Source organism: Malaclemys terrapin, chromosome 1, assembly GCF_027887155.1.
Source record: "Malaclemys terrapin pileata isolate rMalTer1 chromosome 1, rMalTer1.hap1, whole genome shotgun sequence".
Lineage (NCBI taxonomy): Eukaryota > Metazoa > Chordata > Testudines > Emydidae > Malaclemys > Malaclemys terrapin.
The window spans coordinates 296,925,869-296,949,250 of record NC_071505.1 but is presented as its reverse complement, the minus strand read 5'-3'; the positions used below and the strand labels follow the sequence as shown (position 1 = coordinate 296,949,250).

General features: G+C 44.0%; 1 protein-coding gene across 1 annotated transcript in view; it reads left to right on the top strand.

Annotated features, from left to right (window-relative positions):
- The window catches only part of LOC128829662 (guanylate cyclase soluble subunit beta-2-like), a 30,512-nt gene extending 9,496 nt beyond the window's left edge, over positions 1-21,016 (top strand). Inside the window, exons 6-16 of the mRNA XM_054015141.1 lie at positions 1,733-1,929; positions 2,498-2,609; positions 6,070-6,173; positions 7,591-7,807; positions 8,904-9,224; positions 11,274-11,422; positions 11,892-12,038; positions 13,812-13,966; positions 16,721-16,884; positions 19,057-19,152; positions 20,701-21,016. Of these exons, the coding sequence (XP_053871116.1) occupies positions 1,733-1,929; positions 2,498-2,609; positions 6,070-6,173; positions 7,591-7,807; positions 8,904-9,224; positions 11,274-11,422; positions 11,892-12,038; positions 13,812-13,966; positions 16,721-16,884; positions 19,057-19,152; positions 20,701-20,828 (1,790 nt within the window). The 3' untranslated portion in view covers positions 20,829-21,016. The remainder of the gene's footprint in view (positions 1-1,732; positions 1,930-2,497; positions 2,610-6,069; positions 6,174-7,590; positions 7,808-8,903; positions 9,225-11,273; positions 11,423-11,891; positions 12,039-13,811; positions 13,967-16,720; positions 16,885-19,056; positions 19,153-20,700) is intronic.
- The last annotated feature ends 2,366 nt before the right edge of the window (positions 21,017-23,382 follow it).

The window sequence follows — 23,382 nt, the reverse complement described above, 5'->3', positions numbered from 1 at the left end:
CTAAAACAAAGCCTAATAGAGTCTGTCCAGAAACTAGCCCCAGCTGGGTGGAAGCAATGCTTAATTTGTAATGAAAGAGGTGCTGGGGCTCAAGCAATTAGGTGCCGGGGCTCAAGCAATTTTTTACATTCAAAACTGATGCAGCAAGCCCAGAGGTGCTGGGGCTATGAACTGCCAAGCCTAGAGGTACCAGAGCACGGCCCTGGCACAAATTAAGCACTAGGTGGAAGGTTCCACTGGATAATAGTTCTGATCAGATGAGTATGTGAAACAGACAAGCTGGGATACAGACACAGATCAGAGACAGACTATGCAGCAAAAAGCACGAAAGCAACAGCCTGAAAGCATGGTGTATGACCCTGGAAAAAGCTAGAGATGAGTTTTTTAGAGCTGGTGTTGGCTAGAGAGGCTTGGAGCTGTAAGCTAAGAAACTATTCTTTTGTTTCTGGTTCATCCTGCATTTGGAAGAGCAGGACCTTGTCCGTTGCTTGTAAATAAGCAAGTTTGCATCAAAGAAAATACCAGACTCCATCATCAGTTTCTGCCCTCAACTGGCACATCCCCATGCCTCTGAACTTTGATTAGGTGTTTGGTAGAAAATGGACAACAGAGCCTTAAGCTGTTTCTCCACATAGAAAAGAAAAGCACAAATGCTTGAAGGGTGACAATTTTATGAGCTGGAGCATTCCCTGAGATTCCTGTCAGGAGATCCTTTCAGAGCAGCTGTGGGGCTCTCTTCCTCTCATGGAAGGAAATCGGTGGGGGCCATGGAGTGTGTGCAGGACTTTAGGCTTGGTCTATGTGAAAAGTTGCTCTGGTTTAACTAAAAGCATGTTTTTAAACTGATTTAGTTAAACCAGTGCAAACCCCTGCGTGGACACACTTAATTTGATTTAAACCTGGTTTATAACTGGTTTAGCCTGCATTGGTACATTTAAAAACGTCTCTTTAGTTTAACCACTGCAATTTCTGTGCTTAGGTCAGACCTGAGGTACAGGATCTTGTGAAGTGTCTAAGTACCATGTCCCACCCACTTTTAAAGAGACAGTAGTAATGAGATAGTGGGTTTTTAAAGGGCAGCATTGTTTCCACATGTGAGAATCAAAATGGACCCATATGATTACAAGTTTGTGTGTGTGGCTTTGTTAACTTGATAAAATCCAAATTGTTGGGGGTCACACATCTGGTGCCCAGTTATTACTAGGATGGGTACTCTATAAACACCACAGACAGACAGAGAGAAATCTGAATAGATCTAACATGTCGGCTGAACATTATGCTCTTTGATTTACATTGGGGTAGGACACCTGTTTTGCTTTTGCCTTCTAGAAACAGAATAATAAAAGTTACAGAAAGGACAACTGCCCCCTACAAGGTGCACTTTATGAACATTTTTTACTCCAGGCCAAATTTCTTCCACTGGTGTGAATTTGGAGGAATTCTGCCTTCACTGAAGTTCCTTAGGATTTATGCTGATATAACAGAATTAAGAAGATGGTCTTCAGAATCACTGATGTCAGTGTGTTTGCAGCAGTGAAAATCAGTGTAGAATCAAGTTATAATGTTACTTCGTATGGCATCTTTCATACCAATAGATTAGAGTATAAATGATATAATTGTGGAGATTGCTGAGAGGTACAGCTTAGGCAAGGAAGAAAAGAGATACAGAGCCTAAGAAGTTTTGCTAACACGAATAGGTCACCATATAAATCTGTTATTTCTCCTGATTCAGGTATCATAGAGTCTGTTGCCAGAGACTTCTTCAACAGTGAAGTGACAATGGAAATTCTTACTCAGAGTGAAGAAAAGGAGCGCACTGGGAAAAAGGAGCATGTTATATTTCTTGTTCTGCAGAAGGTTAAAAGGCCAAAGAGAAAAACCAAAAAGACAACAAATCCAGAAAGCGTAGACTCCCACAAAGATAAAGAGGTGCAGTAAATCATATATGGAAATGAGGGAGGTTTACTTACAGTTTTCTGTGCCTGTCTGGTTTCTCTTAATCTACAAGAAATATTTTAAGGCAAACAATCCACGCATTCTCCCTTTAAGTTTAGAGCTGGATTGAGGATGGTGAGTCTGATTCTACCTTGCTCCTAGGTAAAATGAGGGCAAAGTGGATGCATCTCACAGAGGTGTAAGGTCTACACAAGCTGCAAGGCAGTGGGGGCAATAGTCCTCTAAAGCTGTGGATAAGTCATAGGTTAGAGTTCACATCTGAGACTGAATAATCAATTAAAGAAATAATAATTAAAAACGATGTGATATACTGAATTTGAGAAAGAGCACATGATCATGTAATTAAAGATGGCATTATCATGCCTATGCACAATGAAGCAAAGTGAAGGTTATATGTGCAACCTTAGCTTTAGCATTTCCTGTCTTTTAAGTGCTTAACAATTCAGCCTTAATGTTGTCTTACTGTAGCGTGTTAAAATGGACCATCTGTATGAATCATTCACACACAAACATTTTTCTCTCTTTGGCTGCTGCTCTCCAGAAGGCACTAGACGTAGCTTTTCAGAAAATGGAGAACTATTCTGCTCTCTCGTGCTGCCCAGAAAAGAAATCCCACTGGGATATTGTGAGAAGTGTTGTGAAATTTGGGAAAGGTGAGTGTACTAACCTCCGTTACAGTGATCATAATGAGATATGGGGCTCAGCTGTGCAGACAAATGGACACATTCCCACGAGGATGGCAGCCTGTTGGATATAAATACTGGAGGCCATAAAACAGTCCAGATGATATCATTGATTTATGTACGGATAGCAGAGTTTGGACTTGGTGAGAGGTTTTCTTGCTTAAATATGATCAGACCATAATTTGCAATTACTTTATTTGCCCCAGACCCTTTTCTTCATGTTCATTGATGTAGCTTGATGCCTGGGTCTCTATACTCATCGTGGGACTTTTATAATGTTCTTTTCCTGTTTAGATTCTTTTAAAAATACTATAGTGCAATGAGACTGGCCACTCAGCCATAGGGGCTGGAACTAGGGGTACTGGGGGTGCTACCGCACCCCTTGGCTTGAAGTGGTTTCCATTATAGACAGGCTTTACAGTTTGGTTTAATGGTTCTGAGCACCCCACAAAATTTTTGAGCACCCCTGCACTCAGGAGACTAATAGAAGCATGAAAAGGCTTTCACTTATGGGGTGTTTTTGTGGCCAACGTGAAGAGACTTGATCCCAGTCTACTTTCCTGGCGTGAAGTGGCCACACCACAACAACCACCAGCACAACCTTGCAGGCAGACTCTGAAGAGAAGCCAGGGACTGGAACGAACAGGAAGAATTAACTATCTTCCTACCTTAGTGGGGTCCCACCCAGGCCAGCTCTGAGGTACTGTTGGGTCAATTATTTTACTGCTGCCCATGCTGTATCCGTTCCATGGCTAGATAGAGGACTTCATTCTCAAGGACTGTGAATATGGCACCTTACAGCATGTCCAAATTCACATACACTGAAAGTATTCTGAATGAATTTAATTATCATGGCAGTGAGGCAGTAATACCACTTTAGCCAGGCACAGTAGGGACAAGGGCTGTGCACGCTCTCCATATACTGCTCTGCCAGCACACCACTCTTCTGGCCTGTAACACATTGATACTCCAGTCTAGGTGCGCTCATAAGTCAAGCCAGCTAATTGTGCAGCAATTTTTAAAATGTTCATTGCTGGTAACTAGGATGAAACTTCCCATCTTGTTCACCTTTAAGTCAGGATTTGAAGAGGTGAAAGGCTAATATGCTAACCTGCTCCCCCCACCTCCATACACACACACTCCATTCCCAGCTGTGTGGCGGTTATATGTGTTTGGGAGAAGCTGTGTGGTTCCAGTTTGAGCTCTTCCACTGACAACTAGAAAAACAGGCCATTAGTCACACTCCGTCATCTGCAGGATTCTAAGCACCCCATTCAGTTACTGCTGCTACTAGCTGGCCAAATGCATTGTTGACAATGTTTCTCTGTGCTATCCAAAAGGTTTTGTTATGAAAAAAATGTTGTATCAAAAATGACTGAAGTAGCCTTCAGCATTACACAGTGCAGCTTTGTATAGCAACGGTAGGGGTATTTATATTACTGTGGGCAAGCGCTTTGTCAGCTATTTTCTTCACAAACTCTATTTCAGGGGTTTAATATATTGCTCATAAAACACTGTTGTGGGCAGAAACTTGGCCTCTGAGGCGAGTTTTCAGTTTGATAGCTACTTTTTTCCTTTAGTTTGGGAAATTAAAATCCATTTGGCCAGTGTTCATTTATAAGTGACTGTGAGACAGCGAAGAAGCTCAAGCAACACACTTAGACAGTCTTTTAGCTCTCCTGTTCCAGAGAGTGAGGGCTTATGTTTTGGTCAAGGAAAACAGAGCACAACAGACAGTTTGGTCCACATTCTCAAAGGTATTTCGGTTCCTAATTTCCACTGATATCAACGGACATTGAGAGCCTAAATACCTTTGAGGATATGGGCCTTGTTGCCTAGATGCAACAACCTGCTTTCTCTCAGGCAGTCTCTGACTTCCTCTTCAATCAGATGCTTTTTTGGTTTGTGCCTGTGTCACAGGCCCAAGGACTCCCTCCCTCAGGGGGTCCCCTGGGGAGGCAGTTCAGCATTGTATGGTGCTAACATGGTTGTAAGCATCACAAGGCATTTGGGGAAGGGGGGTGGGAAGGTCAAAGGTGTAAGTGTGGAATGGAAGATTTTCTTGCAGGGAGCAAGAGGCCAAGAGGGGGAAGGAGGAAAAGAGCAAAGAACAGGTTAACTCGATACTTCAGCTAGCTCCGTGTGCACATAAGACGGTGGCCCTGGTCCAAGGTCATGGGCGCGACGAAAAATCTGCAGCTGCCCAGCCATGAGAAGAGGAGAACAAAGTTGAGCAGGGCTGCAGAGATAGCAGTAAAAACAATAAGAGCAAATGAGACGGTGAAGGCCAACAGGGGGAAAAACAAAGTCTCTGGAGCCGGTGTGTTTTGGGAAGCCGAGGAGGCCATAGTGAGCTGGTTTGAACTGGTACAAAGAGCACCAGAAACAGAGGGCCCTGGATGAAAACACCCCCAAAGGAACCCAGGACTTAAAACCCTCCCGAGAGCCAAAGCAAGACGGAGATTGCAGCAGACCCTGGATGACCAATGCATGGGGCAAGAACTCCCGTCCACCCCTCCCCCTCATCTTCTTACATTACACCCAGGCTTGGCCAGCCATGTGTCATGCATGTGTGAGTATGAAAGTGGGTTGGGGCTGGGGTACTAACGCTTTCTTGCTTCCTTTAAGTGACGTGGGAGCAGTCCCCACACTCACCACTGTTATTTTATTATTTTATTAATAAAGCTTTAAAATTTAGACACTTGGAGTGTTTCGTCATCTCCTCCCCAAACAATCCTGTGGCCTCAGGCAGATTAGTAACAAAAATCTGTCACACCTGGAGCACCTGTGTAAGCCTGTTGCCAGGATCTCTGCATTTGCAAGGGACAAGGTAAAGTTTCTGCTTATTGTCGCAGGGACTAAGTAACAAAGTTCAGGCTGTTTCAGGTGATATTAAAAACCTCATCATTAGACTGCGCTCCTCTCCATGTAAAAATAGATTAGAGCTGGTCAAAAGATCTTGGATGACATTTTTTGATGAAAAATCACTTTTTGATCAAAAAAATTGTGAAAAAATGTCCATGTTTGTTGAAATCTTCCAGGGTTGTTGAAAGTCTGACAACATAAATATTTTTGTTTTTTTTTTTTGACCAAAAAAAAAAAATCCACAATAAACGTTGCTGAAAAATAAAAATATTTTTATCAAGGCTTTTCACAGAAAATAAAGGTGCATCTTTGACCAACTGTACAGCAGAGTATGATGGACTGAGGGCAGTGCTTAATTTGTGCCAGGGCTGAGCCCGGACACCTCTAGGCTTTCTGCATCAGTTATGAATGTAAAAAAGTAGCAAATTAAGCACTGACTGAAGGGGAGATTTCCAAAGGCAGAAAGGGCATTTATGCTCCCAACTCCTGTTGACATTCCATGGAAGTTTGGTGCCCAGATGCCTTTGAAAGTCTCCTCCTTATTCCTCATGTTTGTTTTTTGCAGGGAACCTGTCACATACTTTTGACCCAGTTTATCCAGAGAGGCTTTGGGTGGAAGAGAGAACATTCTGCAACGCTTTTCCTTTCCACATTGTGTTTGATGAAGAAGTAAGACATCCTCTCTGGTCGGGAGCTTGTAGCTAAAGATGTTATGGCAGAGAAAACAATCTAAGGCCTGGATCCTCAGCCGCTATGTACTTCATGGAAGCTGGAGTTAGACTGATTTACAGCAGCGGAGGATCTGGCCTTAATTGTTCTCTCTCTCACCTTATGTTGGAAATGAAGGAACATCACATTTTGTCTTGATATCTGCGTGTGCATAATTAAAATGAGAATTGACAAACACCCGCCATCTTAGTCAGCGTTCCTACTGGCCAATGGTACTTCAGGACTGTGTGTGTGGCACTCTAATGGTTAACCATCATGAATCTCTGTGTTGGGCTCTGCAGCGCCGTTGCTGCCTGCCTCCCATGTAGCTGTGCAAGAAGAACTACTTAAACTGGGCTAAATACTGCTGAAGTTACATCATTTTACCCCATTGAAATCAGTGGGGTTTCACAGGTGTCACTGGGAGCAGATCTGAACTCATCTGTATGCCCAGATTCAATGCTAGGGCTGTGCATTTCTTGAGCTCCTGTCACCTCACTTTGAGTCCTGCCAACCCTAGCCTAGGTCTCTATCCCCTCCTTGAACTCTCTAAGGCTAGGTCTACACTACCCGCCTGAATCGGCGGGTAGAAATCGACCTCTCGGGGATAGATTTATCGCGTCCCATTGGGATGCGACAATCGATCCCCGAATTGACGCTCTTACTCCACCAGCGGAGGTGGGAGTAAGCGCCGTCGACAGGAAGCCGCAGAGGTCGATTTTGCCGCCGTCCCTACAGCGGGGTAAGTTGGCTGCGATACGTCGAATTCAGCTACGCTATTCACGTAGCTGAATTTGCGTATCTTAAATCGACCCCCCCCTGTAGAGTAGATGTAGCCTTACGTGAATAGCGTAGCTGAATTCGACGTATCGCAGCCGACTTACCCCGCTGTAGGGATGGCGGCAAAATCGACCTCTGCGGCTTCCTGTCGACGGCGCTTACTCCCACCTCCGCTGGTGGAGTAAGAGCGTCGATTCGGGGATCGATTGTCGAGTCCCGACGGGACGCAATAAATCGATCCCCGAGAGGTCGATTTCTACCCGCCGATTCAGGCAGGTAGTGTAGACCTAGCCTTAGTTTCTATTGGGCAGGGGTGGGAAGTGGGCTCATACAGACACAGGCTAGAAGCTTGGACTCTGAATGTATGACCCCCGGATGCTACCTTGAGCAGTCTTTCTTGAGATACCAAAGAGGTAGCCCTTGGTCTCAGACTAGTGAGGGACTGGACACATATTTACTCAATCCAAAATTAAACAGGTTTTAAATTATCCTCTTTCCTCCACACCCTCAAACAGGTAAATTGTGGCATGACATTCCTTTGTTTTTGAAAGAGTTTTTAATTTTGACCCAGGTTTATGATTTTTCTTCCTGTTCTTAGCTAAGGATCAAGCAGGCAGGTGTGAACATTCAAAAGTTTGTGCCAGGACTACGGCGACCAGGGAGCAGAGTAGATAAATACTTTACTGTCGTCCATCCACAAGTTACCTTCACCATTTTCAGCATAAGGAAATTTATCAACAGTCAATTTGTCCTCAGAGCACACAGAGAAATGTTGCCTGACTCACGGAGAAACCAACCCATGCTGAAGCTCCGAGGTACTAACTTACAGTTGCTTTTTACTGCTGCCCAGTGTGTGTTGGGGGGATACCTAGGCAGAGAGGAGTAGCTGAAAAGCCTGGAGGTTGAATTTTCTTAACTATACTTTTACTTTGGGAAAATTTGGCTACGTGTCCTTCAACTAATGGCTAGAGCATGGTTTATCCAATCGGTCGTAGTGTGGAGCAAACCTTCAGGAGAGTTTATCTTGTAGGCCCTTCCTGTCCCAATCAAACTCCCAGTCACAACTGTGTGACATTTCTAAGACAATATGCAAGGCTGGGATTTTCACAAGCACTGAGCCCTAGCCTAACTCTGCTCCCATTGAAGTTTTACCATAGAGATTAAGTGTTTTTTTGAAAATCCCGCCCCTAATGCTTTTTACAGCTAGGGTGGCTTCTTTTTGTTTCCAGCAGTTTTTACTGGCATCCAGGTTCATATTTCCATGAAGACCCTGGATGATTGCAAAAATTCCTGGCAAAAAAAGGAAGAAGAGCCAATATCATTTGACCAGCCTGCTCAGCTAGAGGTCACAATGAGAGCAATTTTTTAGGTATATCCTTTTGTTTCTTTTTGCATCATGCCCAACCATTGTATATTCCACAGTCACATACTAACCCTGGCTTGTGCATGCAGACTCTATGTTAGTTTATAAAAATGCCAAGTATTTCAGGATTTCCCCCCAAAGTGTTTCATTGTCAGGGCCGGCTCCAGGCACCAGCAGAGGAAGCACATGCCTGGGACGGCACATGCTAAGGGGCAGCATTCCGTCCATTCTTGGGGCGGCACAGTCCGGGAGGCTTTTTTGCTTCGTCAGTTCGGGCGCTGTTTTTTGCTTCAGGAGTTCGGGAGGCAGTCTGAGCGGCTTTTTTTTCTTTTCTTTCTTTCTTTCTTTCTTTTTGCTTGGGGCGGCAAAAATGGTAGAGCCGGCCCTGCTCAGTGTGTTGAGGAAAGTAATACTGCATGTATCTGAAAAATTAACCGTAGCTGAATTGCCAGTGACTCATGTACAGGTTGGGAAAGTTTTCAGGCAGGGAATATGTAGGGGAGTAAATCAAAATGTGTTGGAACTGCTACATGCCTTTCTATTTAAAGGACAAATGATCTGGATGGAGTCCATACAGTGCATGATGTACCTGTGTTCACCAAAGCTCCGCAGTTTAGAGGAGCTGGAGGAACAAAAGATGCACATCTCCGACATTGCGCAACATGACACAACAAGGGACCTCATTCTCCTGAACCAGCAGCGTCTGGCAGAGATAGAGCTGTCCAACCAGCTGGAGCGAAAGAAGGAAGAGCTCAGGATCCTCTCAAAAAACTTAGAGGCTGAAAAGAAGAAAACAGAAACCTTGCTGTATGCCATGCTGCCGAAACATGTAGCCAATCTGCTCAAGGAGGGCAAAAAGGTGGAAGCAGGTACTGGACTTTCATTATCACTCACACTCTTCAGGTTCAACTAGTGTGGCTGGCCTTAAAAACTTGTCAGTTGCCTTTATGACTGAATATTCCATGGGCATTCCCTTCCGCAGTCACTGAATAAGAAAATGCATGTGATACCACCACTACCCTTATCTAACCCCAAAGGCAAAATTGTGCAGTTCTGAAAGGGTGAATACTCTATCACCAATCAAGAGCAGGGCTGGTTTCATGTGAGGGTAAGATGTGCACATATGGATTATATGTTCTTTTGATTTTAACCTGGTAACCACTAAAACAAGAAAGGTTGATTTCATAAGCCCCATGCAGCAAAACACGTAAGTAGGTGTTTAAATTGGCAGGTGGTCAAACATTTGCAGTTGTGTGAACAAAACACATTTGCCCATGCAAATCAAATAGCCATCTAACACTGCCCTTAACTTCTGGCATCTACCCAATTTACATGCACAAATTTAGTCTGTGCCTTTAAAGCTGAGCTTCAGAACTTGACTGCACAAAACTGTGAACTTGAATTTAGAGTTACTATTAAACTCTTCGCTGAAAAATTGATATTTTTCAAAACAAGCTGTAAAAAACATTCTGGGTCCAGTCCAGCAGTCTTAACAGGAGAGGTTTGTTCATAGTCACTGGGGTATTTGCATAACTTTATATAAGTCCATTATAGGAACCGTATTTTTTTAAAACCCATCTAACAGATTAGAAGAATGTTGCAAACAGATAAAAGATACAGCTGAACTGTGGCCAGCTATGACAGTATAGCTTTAAATATTAAAATATTCAGGCTGGGATTTCAGTGGAGCGTACCAAAGTCAGGTGCCCACATCTCATGGAAATTCATAAGAACATAAGAATGGCCATACTGGGTCAGACCAAAGGTCCATCAAGCCCAGTATCCTGTCCTCTGACAGTGGCCAATGGCAGGTGCCCCAAAGGGAATGAACAGACAGGTTATCATCAAGTGATCCATGCCCTGTCACCCAATCCCAGCTTTTGGTAAACAGAGGCTAGGGACACCATTCCTGCCCATCCTGGCTAATAGCTATTGATGGACCTATCTTCCATGAATCTATCTAGCTCCCTTTTGAACCCCGTTATAGTATTGGCCTTCGTAATATCCTCTGGCAAGGAGATCCAGAGGTTGACAGTGCATTGCATGAAAAAATACTTTGTTGTGTTTGTTTTAAACCTGCTACCTATTAATTTCATTTGGTGGCCCCTTGTTTTGAGAAGGAGTAAATAACACTTCCTTATTTACTTTCTCTATACCATTCATGATTTTATAGACCTCTATCATATCCCCCCTTAGTCGCCTCTTTTCCAAGCTGAAAAGTCCCAGTCTTATTAATCTCTCCTCATACGGAAGCCGCTCTCTACCCCTAATTATTTTTGTTGCCCTTTTCTGAACCTTTTCCATTTCCAATATATCCTCATTTAATACTAGGCACTCTAGTTCCCCCATCTTATTATTGAGACTCCTAGCATTGGTATATAAGCATTTTAAAAACTTGTCATTTTTTGGTTGTCCCCTAGTGCATGACATAATTGAATGGGACTTTTTCTCATTTGACTGTTTCTCATCAGATCCTCCCTGTATTTCATCATTTTCCATCCTCTCCTCCTTATTAGGACATAGGGAATCTCCATTTATAGATCCTCCCCTACGGGATGTCTCTGTCCGAACCACATGCTCTTCCGCACTTGTTGGCTTTCCCCTAGCCCTTAGTTTAAAAACTGTTCTACGACCTTTTTAAGTTTAAGCGCCAGCAATCTGGTTCCGTTTTGGTTTAGGTGGAGCCCATCAATACAATTTGGGCATTTTAGGTTCTTAGTTTTAGGCCTGATCTGATACCAATTGAAGTTAATGGGCGTCTTTCCATTGAGTTCTGTGTGCTTTGGCTCAAACTAGTCAATAGGATTTTGTTTGGCAGATTACAGAAATCTATTGTCAACTTTTATTATTGACGTAGTCAAATAACAGTGGATGCTTTTATAAAGAAATATGCATCTCATATCTGATTTCTCCCTCAGGGGAATTTAATTCCTGCACGATTCTCTTCAGTGATATAGTGACATTCACAAATATCTGCTCAGCCTGTGAGCCTATCCAAATTGTGAACATGCTGAATTCCATGTATTCAAAGTTTGATCGATTAACCAGTGTTCACAACGTGTATAAAGTAAGTGTTTGTTACTTGTGTTCTGTGCTATTCTTTACTGCACTTTTGTTTCCCATATTTGAAATTCTAAAGAGAGGCTAAAATGTAGAAGAATGGCTATCACCACAACACACAGTTTGACTTATTTTCAAACTTTTGAGATGAAAATTTGGGGGACCATCCCACCTCCCTATTCTCCCCAACATGAAGATTCAGGAACTAAGAGTTTGTCACTGGAGAGTTTATAAAGTATATAAAGTATAATGAAAAAAGATTTCATATACAGCTACACCCTAGATTCATCCCCAGACCTGTGACATGATGAACGAATCCAAACCCCAGTTACTTCAATGGGAGAGCAAGGCACTCAGCACCTTACAGGACTGGGCGTTTTGCTTTCCAGTGAAGTCAACAGGAGCCTTTCCATTGACTTCAATGGGCTTTGAATCAGGCCTTGTCTGACTACTGCATTTTTCCCCTTGTCTGTCAGGTTGAAACAATAGGCGATGCATACATGGTAGTTGGAGGAGTCCCCGTGCCTATTGCCAGTCATGCCAAAAGAGTGGCCAATTTTGCACTGGGTATGAGAACTGCTGCCAGAGAGGTGATGAACCCCATCACTGGAGAGCCTATTCAGGTATAAAACAGGTGAACTCAGTTTGATACAAAGTACTGCACTTAAGTGCTTTGCTGAATCACAGCCTAAGTGGGTGAGTAGCTTTAAGCAAGCGTTCTGAGGTGCTACAGTAATACAAATAATAATGCATTTATGTACTTTGCTGAATTTGGGCCTTAGGCCTCAATCCTGCCTGGTGCCGAGCACTAATCGGGAATCTAGCAAAGCACTTAGGCACATGTTCATCAGCTTGCAGGAGCAAGTCCATTGGGATCTGCTGTATCTTTATTGGCATCTGTGTCTGTACATAATTAGCAAGTCAGTTAATGGCTCCCGAACAAGAACAAAAGTAGTTGACCCTGATTTATTCCAACCTCGCCTCTCCTTTGTCTGAGCTGCTTAACACAGAGCAGGGCGGTGGCTTTTTTTCCTGTTAGCTGAGAAAGTATAAGCCATTTTACAAATCATTACTGCACAACTATACAAATGCAGTGTGAACTATTACCAGAAAGGACCACTGCCTAATCCAGAGGAGGGAATAGGGCTGTAGAAAGAACAGTGCAGGGCTTTTCTATAACCAATTTTTATTAGTATTTTCTTTGACAATAATTTACAGCAAAGCAGTGAGATAACAGCCAGCTTACAGAGGACAAAGCTAAGTGTGGGTAGATTGAATGATGTATGTCGTATGCATAGAGGTAAGGTTTATTCTGAGACATTGATGCAACTTCCATTAGGCAATAGGCTACTGTCCTTAGGTGAAATTTAGCCCTTTGCATGAGATGAATTTCACCCTAGTTGAGCTGTGTGCATCTGTTCTCTGGTGCAAGATTGCTCTGGTTTGTTTTCTTGTTTCAAGTCTTACGGACCACAAATGCTGGGAAAAAGCAACACCAGGGATCGGCAACTTTTGGCACGTGGCCCGTCAGGGAAATCCGCTGGTGGGCCGGGACGGTTTGTTTACTTGCAGCGTCTGCAGGTTTGGCTGATCACGGCTCCCACTGGCTGCGGTTCGCCGTTGCAGGCTGCGGGAAGCGGCGGCCAGCACATCCCTCAGCCCCCACCACTTCCCACAGCCCCCATTGGCCTGTAGCGGTGAACCGTGGCCAGTGGGAGCTGCGATCAGCCGAACCTACGGACTCTGCAGGTAAACAAACCATCCTGGCCTGCCAGCGGATTTCCCTGACAGCCCGCATGCCAAAGGTTGCCGATCCCTGAGCAACACCTTTTACATTGGTCAATGGTTAAATTCCTTTGGGTATATTATCAATATGATGATACTGATGGGAGTTGTACCAGTTTAATTGCTACATGGCAGGTTCAGGCTTTACTTAGTAAGATGCAAAATAAAGTTCAGTCCTGGTGTGAACAGGTGCCAATTTCCCACTAAGATCAATGGGAGTTGTGCCCACTGTACGCCTGAATGGAACTTGCCCCGCTATCCACCCAGTCTGGCAGGGCCAGAAATAGAAGCGTGATATACAGAGAACGCCAGAAGATGCAGCCAGTCCTCCTTCCATTTCATTGTTTGCTGAATTGTAATATCAGCTCCTTTTTCTGGAAACCTGTAAGACAATTTTTTAGACTTGCTATACCTTAAAAGCAGAGTTTCCAAACTATACTATACTACATATGTTGTCTTTGATGGTCTTTCTAGCACCGCTACTTAGTTCCCAGAACAGGGGAAGAGACCGCTCAGTACTATCCAATGGGGTGGTGGATGGGGATGGGCTGCTGACCTCAATGAAGAGCCAATATGATTTTCAAAATATCATGTTGGGTTTATACTGACAGATCAGAGTTGGGATCCACACAGGACCAGTTTTGGCTGGAGTGGTTGGTGAGAAGATGCCCAGGTATTGCTTGTTTGGAGACACTGTCAACACAGCTTCTCGGATGGAAAGTCATGGACTTCCTAACAAAATCCATCTCAGCCCAACAGCATTCAGGTAGTGTCAAAAGGTTAAATAATGAGACCCAAAACAATCCAGAATTCTTTTCCTCCTTCTCTTCTGTTTATAGCATTAATAACACAAACAGTTTCTCTCTTGGATGAGAGCCAATGTAGGCACAGAGCACCAACTCCATTTAGCTCACAGTACTTTTCAATCTGGAAACACACATGATAAAGTTTCATTTTCACACTTACTAATAATCTCAAAACAATTCACTGAGGGATACAGTTTAGGGACTCAGATTTAAACTATGACGCAACGGTACCCGTTGCTCAAGCAACACCCACACAAAGTGCCTATTTACAAGCACTTTGCACATACAAGGTTTGATGGCTGTAGCAGGACAGTTACCCTGCTCTGGAGAGAGAAGGCTAGGCTGATTGGGAAAGCAGCCACAGCTGGGGCCACGCCCCAATCAGGCCACAGCCTGCCCTATAAAAGGGTTGTGAGCCAGGTGCTAAGTCAGTCTCTCTCTAGCTGTAGAGAGAGAAGGACCAGGCTGCCTGGGAGAGAACGATCCTGAGTAGTGCTGGGAAAAGGCAAGAAGAGCGGGGGAGCTCCAGCCTGTTAACTCCCCAGGCTGCAGACCTTGTGCAAGGCCTAGAGGTACTGGGGCTGCAGAGGTGTAGCCTGGGGTTAGGTAAAGGCAGCAGGTCCAAACCCCCCTTGCCAGTGATGAATAGTTTACAGACTGCAGTCTGCCCCAGTGAGCGGGGGGCTAGATGACAACTGGCAGTAGCCACTGAGGCAATGTGGGGATAGAGGGTTGGGGGTTCCCCTGGGAGGGGAGACCCAGAGAGTGGGGGTACTGCTGGGGCAGAACCCTGAGGTAAAGGGCACTGGGGTCTGGAAGGGACATGGGGCCAGCAGCAGGCAAGACAGCAGCCTGCAGAAGGTGCTCCATGTCCTGAAAAAGAGCTAATTCCCAGATGACCAGCAGGAGGCGCTGCACTGGTGAGTCTCACTTCGCTACAATGGCATACAGTCACAGCTCTGCAATGACAGGGTGAAGAAGGTGCAGTCCCCAACTAGGAGCTTCTTTTCAGCCATGCTGCCTCTCAGAGCAGTAAGTAACTTACACAAATAGTTTCTTAACATGGCAACACTTCCTGCCCAAAAATAATAAATAAAGAGTCTTACATTGCATTGCTACCCCCAGCAAAATTCCTGTGGTATTTAATGACAGCTTTGCCTGAGTAAGAGCTGAAGGATTGGATTGACAGTCAACATAAATGTGATGTTATGGCCGTAATCATAAACCAGTCTACTCTCTATGCATGAAACCCAAAGAGGTTCACAATCAAATACCTGAAGTCCCAATCCACTCGCATTACTCAAATGCCCATCAGTATCTTTATGCATTCAATCCAAGATTTTCCTGCCAGAAACCAACAACAGGCAATTTGTGGGATGAAGATATTTGCTTGTTTTAATGTAACACAGGAGAGCTGCTATTAAATAAGCTAAACAACTAGGGGATGTTTAATTCTGCATTCCTGATACAAATTCACGTGTGGCTTCTAATTAAATATGGAACTTTGGAAACTCTCATGATGAACATTCTAAATTGTAAAGACTCAAAACATTCCACCCTGTCAATAATTACTGTAAAGAACAGTTATAATCTGAAATGTAACTTTATACAAATGACACTGTCTTAACTAAACAGAACTGCTCTGTATAAAGTACATCTTCAGGCGCTTACTTGCTAACTTTATTGACCAAATATATTCTATTCCTTTTAGCACTGGAGAGCTAAACAGTTTTGGTAGAGGGAGCTGGATTCCTTTCTGACTCATGCATCATCAACAGATTTGTTACATTTCAGCTGCCAAATCTTTATTACTGGTGATGATGCATGAGCCAGAAGGGCAGAGGCTGAGTTTGCAGGACTTGCATTGAGTAAAAATATTTACTTGTGAAGTGAGCACAGTTGATTTCGAGCCACAAATATGGAACCTCACATTATTTTCACAGGGTCACTTTCTGTGTTTAACTGCACATTATGTTAACAGGGAACTTTGCCCACCATGGCCAAAGATGCAACTGAAGACAGATTGGTTAGGTCCCAATCCTGTGACATGCAGTGGCTGGACAGGCTGCTGCCCCTGGGCGGAAGTCAGGTGGGGTTCTACCCATTAAATTCAGTGGGGTTTTCTGGGATGCAGCAGGCTGCCCAGGCACTACACATTGCAGGATTGGGGCTTGAGTACCTTCCTGTTTGGAGAAATGTCTTGAGTATGTTTGAACAACCACGTAACATTTAAACAGTGCCTCTTCTGTTCTGTACTTTCCCAGCATAAACAGCCTTTACAGAAGAGCTTCTAGGTTAGGCTCTCATTGTGAATACTCATGTGTATAAAGTTAAGTATGTGCGTAAGTATTTGCAGGACAGGGGTCTAAGTTTGATGCTCCTGTGTAAAGGCCAGGGGAAAGTACAAAATATAAGAGAGGCTGTTCACATGATAAATATCTGCTCATTGTGACGTCAATGAGACTAGTCACCTGTGTAAAGCTAAGCATGTGCAAAAGTGATTGCAGGTCAGAAGCTTAGCCTCTAGACCAACCCTAATTAGAACAATAAACTTTTCCTTTGATAGTGTTGTTCTGTTTACAAAAACAGCACTAAAAAAATTCATCCAACCCTACAAATATTGCTCTGCAAAATTTATCCTTCATCCTTCTCGCTCCAAATCCCAACCTAGACTTCTTTGTCCTAATGGTTGTCCCATATCTTCCATTGTGCAGAGCTCTACAAAATCAAGGCTTCGAAATAGTTGAAAGGGGAGAAATTGAGGTGAAAGGCAAAGGAAAAATGACCACCTATATTCTGAGGCAGAATCTATATGCAACTGAGAATGAAATCATGGGGAGAGCAGAAAAGCAGCACTCCAGTCACACGGATCAGACGGGTGAGCTAAGAGAAACGTCTTAATCCATATATAGGATGCAAAATGATATTTCTCTCTTTATTAACATAAAGCTCATACTTCATAGAGAACACCTTTGCCTCCTACATTACACCTACATCGCATACTTATATCCTTGCCTTAGGTTTGAAATCTATTCCCTCAAACTAACGTTTAATACAACATCTCAAACCATCATTTAATCCCAGAGGGCCTGATTTTCAGAGGTGCTGGGTACTTGCAGTTCCACTGATTTAAATGACAGTTTTGGTGCTTAATATCTCTGACTATCAGGCCTAAGGTCAGTACAAACTACATTTTCTAGGGAGTAACTTTAAACTGACAATATATATGTGACTAAAATACAATTATTTGTAACCAAATGTAATGGACGTTGTCTTTATAGTCTTGAAAATTATATTATAACCTGCTCAATTCAACTAAGAAACAAATAATCCAAATTTTATTCATTAGAAGCCCATTAAAAAACCCTAAAAAAATTCAATCATTTACATCATTATGGCCAAGTATCTTTTTTTTTTTCCGTGTGTGTGTGGCTGCTAATGAGGACTTCAGATTTCAGGTTCTTGCCACTTGGAAGTGAGATAATAGGGTGACTTTTAAAAAATAACATTTAGATTCTATAATAGTGACGGGACCAAAGAGTTAATTTCATCATGAAACAAGCAGCAAAGAATAATAATAGAAATAGAGAAGTTACAGATGGCAAAAATACCTAGAGGTTAGAGATGGACCTAGATCTAGGCCTTAGCTCTAGAAGACTGAGAAGTTATAAATGGAAACACAGTCCCTGCCCTGAAGAGTTTGCAACCTAAATAGACAAGACAGACAACAGACTTGGGGATAAAGGTGTAACCTATAAGCAGAGTGATCAAGGTGATGGCTGGCAAATGTTACAAGTTCTTGGGTTTTTTTAAGTGAATATAGAAGGGTGTAGTGTGAGGGCAGAGGGGAGAGTTAATAGGTGCAGAGGAACAAGAGAACGAAGGAAGGGAAGGGTGTGAAAGGGAAATGGGGAGCATAGAGACAAGGCAAAGAGAGGAACAGGAATTACAGAGTCTGAAGCTACAGCAGAGGATTGGGGACAGGGGAGGGAGCAAACAGACAAATAAAAAGGACCCAAAAATGTTTTGAAACATGACTTATGCAGTAGATTCAAATTGCCATCTCCTCTCCCCAATTATCACCAAAATGGCACCACTGCCTCTTGGGAAGAGTCCCTTTTCCTGAGCAAACGCTCCAGCCTGGGACATAGAACAGGAGCAGTCCCATGTCTCACACTGCAGCGTTCGTTTGAGCAGAGGACATTTCTCAACAGAGCCATGCATTGTTCCCATTCTACCATCCGCTGCCCTGGCTCCTGCAAGTGGGAGCCAAAGAGAGTCCATGACTAACACAGCTCAACCATCAAAGGGAGTGGAGTTAGCTGCAAAATAAGCTTGTCTGTTTGTCTTTGCAAAGCCCAGCAGTTGAATAGTTGTTTCTGTGCTGCGGAAACCATGAAAAACAAAACACAATGAAGATACTATGAAAGTAGGCACCCTACTTTGGTCCAGATGCAAAACTCTTTGCACATTCATTTGCTCACATATCACCTGATGCAGCTTTAGGCCTCTGTCTTATTTAGCTAGTGAAATATTGACAGATGGGGAATGTCAGTGACCAAAAAGTGAATCAATGTGATCTCACTTCACATCTAACTAGGTGAAAAGATAGACTGTTTCTGGCAAGAGCTAATTGTTTTGAACTTCAGGAACTTGAAAACCATCACAGATTTATGGCGTCCTCCTAGATGTGTGCAATCATTAGTCAGAACATGATAAACAACAGAGGCTACACATGCTATGCATTCTGGGGATATAGTTAGGGTCAAAGCATAGAAAATGGAGGGAAGTTAAGGAACATACTCACTTGAGTGCCTGATTTGCACATGTCACTGTGGTAACTGCACACACAAATGCAGACAGACCGTTGCACATACCGTTCTTGTGAGTGCAGGTAAGTTTCCAGTTTTCAAAAATGTAGCCCAGAAAGTCTTCCCTTCTCCTCGTCGCACTTTCAGGCCTTTGTTTCAAAGTTTCTCTTCCTATAAATGCCTAATATAGACAGTGCACATTGTCACATGTGTGGTCTCTTTCCTCCCCCTTCTTGTAGAGGCAGATGATCTGGGAAATCTAGCCAGCAAGACTATTGCTGTTATGAAGCACGCTGACAGCCAGCAGCTGCTCACCAGCAGCAGCCTTGCATATGGTGAGTACATCAAGGATTTATTTCAAAATACTCCTACTACTTTATTTCACATAAGGAGAGGGAAAGATGATCCAGAACAGTCTGCTGTCATGTCTCCTCTGCTCACCATGGTGATTAGTGACTTAGACCATGTCCACACTGGGGATTTCAGCCTTTTGTATTGAGGCGGCTACACCATTGAAAACCCCTACGGACTTACCCCTGCTTGCAACTGAAGTAAATTGCACCAGTGCAGCTTGTAGCTCACAGGGCTTTGCTTGTCTACACTAGGGTTTGTACCTGCACAGTGGCTGTTCACCAGTTTTGTACCCTGGGCAAATCACTGTTGTAAACAAGGCCTTTCAAAATCTAGGCATAAATGTAGTTGGGTCATTGACTGGCCTACACAAGGCAAACAATCAGGATTTACAGCTTATGCAAGGATTAAACACTATTATTGTACCTAACCCAGATCATCACAGGGTTTGAGCAGTATTGAACTGTGTTAAAGCATGTTCTATTCCAATCTCAACCCAAGTTAAAGCAGCTTCAAGAACCTGATTTGGCCTCATACACTATGCCTGGCCAAACACTGTTATAATCAGTTTTATCTACAGCTTTATTTGTACCCTGATGATGCTAGTCCAGCTGTGAAAGCAGTCACGTTACTGTACTTTGTGCAGACAGAGCCTTCCGCTGTCACATTACAGGGAATGTAACTAATCAGCAGTACAGCTTTTAGTGATGCCATACAAATTTATCTTGCAGCCACTACCTTCATAGCCATTTGCATTTCAGCATCCTCACTTTGAAAAGCAAGAGAATTCTTCCTCCCCGATGGAGCTCTATGAATCTGTTTTCTCCTCACTTCAATCCTCCAATTCTCTTTCTGAGCCATGAAGGCCTCTACTAAGGACTCCACTGCTATTATTAGAGTTATGTGGAAGGTGCTCCCATGTTATGATGGCAGTCTGCAGTATAAAACCCTAGGATAGACGGATTGACTAGCAGCCACCATGCTCCTAGAACATAACTTTCTAGGCCAGAATCACTGCTTTTAAACCACTGGAAGGGTGGGTGTTGAGTGGTACAATGCATGTCTTAGGGACTTTACCCTCCTCCAGCTCCCTTTTATCCTGTGCTCTCCTGCTAGCCACCTCATGCTCATTCTCTGACTCCGGGTATATTCCATTTCTCTTGTCTTTTCCCCATCTCTCCACCAGTTAGTTGAGCAGGTTTCTAGCACACTTTCACTTAGAGGTTTTAGCTCTTGTTGTTGCTTTTGTTACACAGAAGTACAGAACTCGATACATGTCAAGTGACAATAGACGTTTAGAAACAAAATAGCCGCTCTGTCAGATAAAGCAGAACTGAATGCATCAGCTTTGCCTATGAGAATATCTGCTCCCATGGGACAAAGCCAGCGTCTAAGAAAGGGCATCAGCAATTTTGTCAGTGTTTCCTCCTGGGATGGCTAAAAAGCTGGCTCTGTTCACAGCGGGGGACTCCTTGGCGATTTCATTTATTTTTTTTTCACACCTCTTTTTGTTCTCACTTGTTATCTGTCAGAGGCTGAAGCCAGGCTGTGTAATGGAGAGCGTACAAAGGGTGATGCGGAACAGCAGCTTTCAGATCAAACGAGGACACAGCACTTTAGCGACGGCAATGCACATTCTAGCTTTTGTGTTTTGTTGTAATAAAAGGAAAACAAGGAACAATAAAATTCAGAACATTTGTTATCAAGCACTGTAATGAAAGATAATAAAGTTTCATTCCTGATGTTAAGCAATCCAATACTGTAATAAGAAAGGTAAATTCAATGCTTTTGCTTTCAAGGGAAACAGATGAGCTTTTGTTCCTTATTAAAAAGTAATCTAATACTGTATGTGTCCTCTCCACTTGGCTCTTAATATACAAATGTGATATTAGCTAGGACACAGCAACTGCACCTTAAATGAAGACAGAGCTCCGGTTACTTAGCTTGTCAATAAGACTGAGTAGCTAATTTAGTAAAATAGTATTTTGTGCTATTAACAAGTACCACATAATTTGACAGAATTTATAACCTACCTGAATACTTACACAAATCAAATCCTTTGCATTATCCTGAAGGCACAGAGGTAATACTGACCCAGACTTCTTGGGTTCCAGCACTGAAATTACATTAAAACTGAAGCTCAGTGATTCTGAGACCCAGTAATAATTGGTGCATGTAAGGTGCTGGCTAAGTAGCTGTGCTCATGTCTCCCTCTAGTGGCTGGCATATATATAGCAACTAAAAAGTTGCTACTTACTTCTATGGGCTTCCCCCACCCCCTTAGCTCAAAAAACAGGGACTGAGGATCATGTGTTCTATCCCCACTTGATGATAACATGGTAAGTTCATGAGGTAAGAGCCTGAGATTGCTATTGTGGGCTAACAGAGTTAACCCCTTTAGCTGAGCATTGGTTGCTTGTGCTTTTGCTGCTGGTGTTCCCAGGTTCTGTCCCCATGAACAGCCTGTGGTGAGCTGGTTGCACGGTGACATAATACAGCATCTTTCATGGTGAGATCTCCCAACGCAGATAATTATCTCTAATTAACATAAGAGGAAACAGGGGTAGAAAGGTGAAATGATTCACCTAAGGCCACACAGTAAATAAGTGAGTGGGAGAGCTGGGTCTCCGAGCTCCCAGAATTCCCTATTCTGGCATGTCAGTCTAAAATGAAAGTCCCCCTTGTCTCTAAGCTCCCTTCCCCCAGTTCTGGCTCTGGGAAATGTTCATGAAACACAAGCATTCACCACTAGATAAGTGATTCCAGTAGGTACCTCCCATATTGGAAGTGAGTGACAGTTAAGTTCTAAAGGCTGTACTATGGCCCAGGTGAAAGGAGTTGGCAGTCTCATTCCAGGTCCCAATACCACCACCAGAGAGTACAAACATTTGATGGGCACACAGATTGAACTACCTTCTTACCCCTAGAGCAGAGGTCCCCCCAAAGGTCCCGGGCCAGCCTCCACAGGTGTAGGGAGGGAGTGCCACCCAGCCCCGCTCTGCCCCGGCCCCACCCCCAGCCATGGCCCTGGACCAAACCCCGTCCCCAGCTTTGGTCTCCCCAACTGTGGCTCACCCGTGGCTTCTGCTCCCAGCCCTGCCCCCAGCCTCAGCCCCTAGCCGCAGGTCCCTTCCTGGCCCCAGCCTCAGCCCCTTACCTCCGTCCATGCCCCCACACCTGAGCCTTGGCCCCATTCCCAGCCCGGCTCCAGGTGGCGGGGCACAAACAGGGTAAGGGGAGGCTTGACCGTGAAAAGTTTGGGAACCATTGCCCTAGATGAGGGGGCTTGAAGAACCGCATTGGCAGGGAAGCTCAAGAGTATTTACATTTTCTATTGTTTATACTCAACATACTAATGAAAAGTGTCAAATGATTAGAAGTTGTCTTGCAACATATTACTGCTGCCACATATAAAAGAGCTGGGATGAAAGCTGCACTGTAAAGAATCCCTTTTCTTATTACAGTAACTCCTCACTTAAAGTCGTCCCGGTTAACGTTGTTTCATTGTTACGTTGCTGATCAATTAGGGAACATGCTCGTTTAAAGTTGCGTAATGCTCCCTTATAACATCATTTGGCAGCCGCCTGCTTTGTCTACTGCTTGCAGGAAGAGCAGCCCATTGGAGCTGGCTGGTGGGGGCTTGAACCAGGGTGGACCAGCAGCCCCTCATCAGCTCCCCACTCCCCTAAGTTCCCTGTGCTGCAGTCACCCAGCAGGCTACCACTTGCCGGCAGTTCAGCTGTCCCTCCCCCAACTGCCATGTGCTGCGCCTGCCCTCTGCCTTGGAGCTGCTCCCCAAGCCTCCTGCTTGCTGTGTGGGGGGGAGAAGGGAGCTAATGTCAGGGTGTCCCCCTCCCTCCTGCTCCTGCACCCCACTTACCCCACCTCCATAGAGCAGGGGGGACACACAACACGGCTCAGGATGGAGGGAGCTTCCTGGCAGCAGCTGCACCTCAGCTTGCTGATTAACTTAACAAGGCAGTGTACTTAAGAGTGGGGTCAGCGTACTTAAAGGGGAAATGCGCATCTCTCTCTCACACACACAGGGTGTGTGTCTCTGTCTGCCATGCTGTCTCCCCATGCTGCATTGTAGAGTGTAAGGCTACATTAATAACAATGAGTTAACCCTTGCTAGTTCATTTAGCAGTAAGGCATTCCCTGGAAAATATCCCACCCTCTGACTTCACCATCTCAACCAAGCTTCACAATCATCA